Source organism: Cyprinodon variegatus, unplaced genomic scaffold (genome assembly GCF_000732505.1).
Source record: "Cyprinodon variegatus isolate N-32 unplaced genomic scaffold, C_variegatus-1.0 Scaffold2914, whole genome shotgun sequence".
Lineage (NCBI taxonomy): Eukaryota > Metazoa > Chordata > Actinopteri > Cyprinodontiformes > Cyprinodontidae > Cyprinodon > Cyprinodon variegatus.
In genome coordinates this window covers 4,766-9,017 of record NW_015153367.1, presented here as the reverse complement: position 1 = coordinate 9,017, position 4,252 = coordinate 4,766, and the positions used below count along the sequence as shown (strand labels likewise).

The 4,252-nt window shown below is 39.6% G+C and overlaps 1 protein-coding gene across 1 annotated transcript in view; it reads right to left on the bottom strand.

Annotated features, from left to right (window-relative positions):
* Positions 1–300, bottom strand: part of LOC107081099 (LIM homeobox transcription factor 1-beta-like) — a gene marked incomplete at its 3' end in the record, with an annotated part of 2,128 nt that extends 1,828 nt beyond the window's left edge. Inside the window, exon 1 of the mRNA XM_015369310.1 lies at positions 24–300. Within this exon, the coding sequence (XP_015224796.1) occupies positions 24–147 (124 nt within the window). The remainder of the gene's footprint in view (positions 1–23) is intronic.
* Positions 301–4,252: the final 3,952 nt, after the last annotated feature.

Here is a 4,252-nt window from a genome sequence, read left to right as displayed (position 1 = left end):
CTCACCAGCAGAGCTGAACTCACCAGCAGAGCTGCGCACAGAGGAGCGCGGCTGATCCCCGATCAGCATCTTTCCCTCCGCGGCGCCGCGCGCGCTGATCGCCGCCTCGCGCCTTATTGCGCGCGACGCAGGTGTAATAGTTTCCATAAAGGGTCAGGTTCGGGTCCTGTTGTCCTGAAATCAGCTGGGGAACCAGTGGAGCGCAGCAGGAAGCTCTGGAGAGACCTCTGCCCTGCAGATGTGGGGGATCCAGATGTGCGCAGAGAAGAGGCCGAGCAGCGGCGGCCTGATGCCCAAATGAAGGCCGCTCTGTTCCTCAGGAGGAGACCAAGTGAAGCCCTCCTCCTGGTCCCACAGCCACACTCTGCCGCGGATGGATCCGCCTCCACGGGGCGAGAAACTGAAGCCTAAATATAGACGCGAGCTTTACAGAAGAAAATCAGCTTCACATTTCGATCGATCTATTCATTCATTTATTTATCTATTCATTTATCTATTTATTCATTTATTTATTATCTATTCATTTATCTATAGCACTGTTTTATTTTTTGGCGTTTTTGTTTTCTTTTACATCGAATAAACTAAAACTATTTTGTTTATTTCTGTCAATTTGTCTTTGAAAAAGTGACAGAAATTTTCAAGAGTAAATTATGATTCTAACACAAAAGCAAAATAAAAAACTGAACAAATAAATTATAATAGGCCTATTTAAAATATATAAACAAATATCTCTGTAATTATAAAAGGTTAATTTAGGGTTTTAACACCATAAACCTATAATCTACTTTTTTTAAGAACTAGTTTCGTTTTTATTTTTTAAATTTAAATGTTTATTTAAAAAAAAAGGCTTCAAGGAAATTTAGAGGGAAACAAACTATCCATGCTGTCATGTTTTTAAAGGGGAATTTCAGGTTTTTTTACATTGGCTCCTTGATTTTCCGTTATTCCATCATGTTCTTCTCTCCCATCTGAGTTTAGTGTCATTTGGAGCCGTTCTGAAGATATTCCGTTAGGTTATATCCAGTAACGTCTTCCTATGGGCAACGACTTGAAGGCACAAACTAAACTGTTCATCATTTATTCTTTATGGTACGCCAGCATTCAGAACATGGAGGCCAATCACTGTCCCCCAGACATCCACCGTTAGATTTTTTTTTTATTAATATCTTTTAAAAACAAAGCGGAGTGTGTATGACGTCATCTGGACTGTAGTAGTGACAGGCGGCTACGCTCTACCCCTTCTAATTTGAATGGTTCATCTGGAGAGCGAGATCATCTGTGGTAGCAGCTCTAGACATCTTCCAGGCATGAGAGGAAAACTAGCAGCAGTTTAGCGGACAGGATGAATGATGTTAGCCGCCAAGGCGCAATCTATACTGCTCCAAAAGGAAAATGATTCATCACAACAGCCATATTTTCTAAATAAAGACAAACTTTACTTTCCTCCAGCCTTTGCTAACAAATGGAGGCATATATTTGAACATCCATGCTGTCTGAATTAAAGGTGACAAAATTCTTTTAGTTTTGAATTCTGACACAAACATCTTATTCATTGTCATTATTAACCTACTTTTATTAATAATCATTCAGCATAAAGTTTATATTTACATGTACTAATATCTAAATTAATTAGTTATTATTGAAGTAGTTATTTATCTCTGATTTCAGTGAGATTCCTAGTTTCCTCTTTACCACATTAAGACAAAATCTAGTTCTGAAAACAGCATAAACTCTGTATTTCTGTTTAAATTTTAGTATATTGATGTGCATAATTAACCACAGGGTTTTTGTTGTCAGGTAACAGTTTACATATATAACATTTAAATGTTAAATAAGTTAAAACATTCCAGTTGAAAGTATTACCGCTGTCACTGTCTGTATTATAGGGAAAAAATGGTAGTGGTGGCAAAGGGGTGGCCAATGATTGGGTAAGGGTGGTCATGGCCACCCCTGGCCCCCCATCTAGCTCCGCCCCTGCCCGACTTGCTGGCACCAGGTGAGCACGGGGGAAACACCTGGAGCAGGATCAGAGCAGTGAAGATACCTGGGTAGCAGTCAGGTGTTAAGGGTGTTTCTCATAGAGCCAGGTTTATAAGCTCTATGCCCTAACCACTAGGCTGCCACTCCAACCCTTTAAGTTGCGTCTGTATTCTCCTCATTGATTCCTTCTTAAAGGCTCCTTGCAGTTCTGTTTAATGCAGGTTTCCTCTAATGAAGGGGCTGGTACATTGAGCAGAGAAAGGCAACATTCTGATTTCCAAAGAGAAGGTCTTACTTTAGAGGCATGATTGATATATGCTTAAAATAAGTCCACTTTTTTTTTTTACTTGTTCAGCAGCTGACAAACTTTTGTTTGCAGTGTAGCAGAGAGTGAGACGTGATTAAAATCACCAGTTATTTTTGGTCTGTAGCTTGGCCTGAACTAACCTGATGACATCACACAGAGCAGGAAGTCATTGCAATGGCTGATGGTGGAACACACGTCTATGGTAGCTAAAGTAACACATAAACCTTTTGTTTAAATAGTATCAAAATAATTACTGCTAACAATTAAAGACCTGGGCTGCAGAGACAAGATTCTGCTGGTTTGGTCAGAAAACTGTCAGAGCTATGATCCTCAGCCATGTATCAGTGGAATAAATCCTCTCAGGGTTTAGGGTTCATCCAACTTGTTGCCCAGAAATCTCAAATTGTCCATAATACTCGATAGAAGACTTGTTTTCTTCTTCTCTCCCCTCTTTGCTTCAGCTCTGCTTCCCTTTTCTACTCATTTAGGAGATTCTCCTGTCGTTCACGTATCATTTGAATTTTTTGAAAATGTGAAAATGTTAATGAATCGGATGTGTCTGGATGCATGAAAATCATGTTGCTGTGGATTATAACAGATCTGCATCTTTCCAGCATGTGTTTCTCCTCGGTGATTGCTAGCATCTTCTCAGCTGGATCCTAAAGAGCAACAACCTTCTGATAAAATAAAACTGCTCAGGTCTGCCAGCCCAGCATGTGCTGATCCGGATGTAGACTGTTGGTCCAGTAGCAGCTTCTGCTCACTTCTGATATCTGAAAGAGTGAGTCTCATTTTTCTCAAACTGCGTCTGTATCTTTGCTTTATCTTCTCAGTTAATCAACAACCAGCAGCAGCAGTGATCTGACTGTTCGACCACTGAGAACCAGATGCTTTTTGATATTTTGAGATGTAAAACACTGAAATTGGAAGCAGTGATTTTATAACCCTGTAGCTGTTAGATCCAGTTTGATCTTTTATGGGAGTCACATGTGACATAAAACCAGTATAACTGGAGAGACCTACACCACATCACAGAACGCTGTTAAAAAGCACCAACTATGCACTGGCTCTAAAAAAAATAAAACTTATAATAAACATTTGTTTATGAAGAGTTAGAGTCGAAAACTATTTTTTAACCTTCACTTCAAAAACCTCCCTTTTTGATGTAGTTAGAAAGGTTTAGAGTATAAATATAATTCTATTGAGTTTATTTCTATAGCGCCAATTCACATCACACATCATTTCAAGGAACTTTCCAGTTCACCAAAACCAGCTGATTGCATCGACTCATTGACTCTTCAGCAATCCCTCACACTAAGCATGCTTGTAGCGACAGTGGAGAGGAAAAACTCCCTTTGAACAGNATTCACCAGCCGGCTTTATTTCATGTTGATTGATAATTGCAACTTTACTAGATAATGATTGCATTAAACAACTACAAAGGGAGTTATAACTAATAGGTCATTCAAATTAGGGGTGAAACCAATTAATGTTAATTAGTTGAATGATTATAATTGTAATTTCTTTATTGACCTGCGTTCTTCGTCTTTTACATAAGTTTAGACTCCTGGACCGGCTGTTAAAATCAAGTTGCCTTCACCAGTTTAGTTTAGGCTATCAGCAGAGTTATTAATCATCAAGCAAAGACATGTTCTCTGTTCATTTAATTGTTACCAAAAGGAGTGGGAATCTGACTGAGTGATAAACCGTTCACTGCTTAAAATAACCAAAGGAGAACAAGGGTTAAAATACTATAGTACCTTTCTTAGCTACTAAAGGTACCAAATAGTCAGCAAGAATTAAAGAAATAGATGACTCACAACATGCCAGCCAACCAACCAACCAGCCAGCCAACCAACCAACCAACCAGCCAGCCAACCAACCAACAACTAGCCAACCAACAAACCAGCCAGCCATCCAACCAACCAACCAACAAACCAGCCAGCCAACCAACAACTAGCCAAC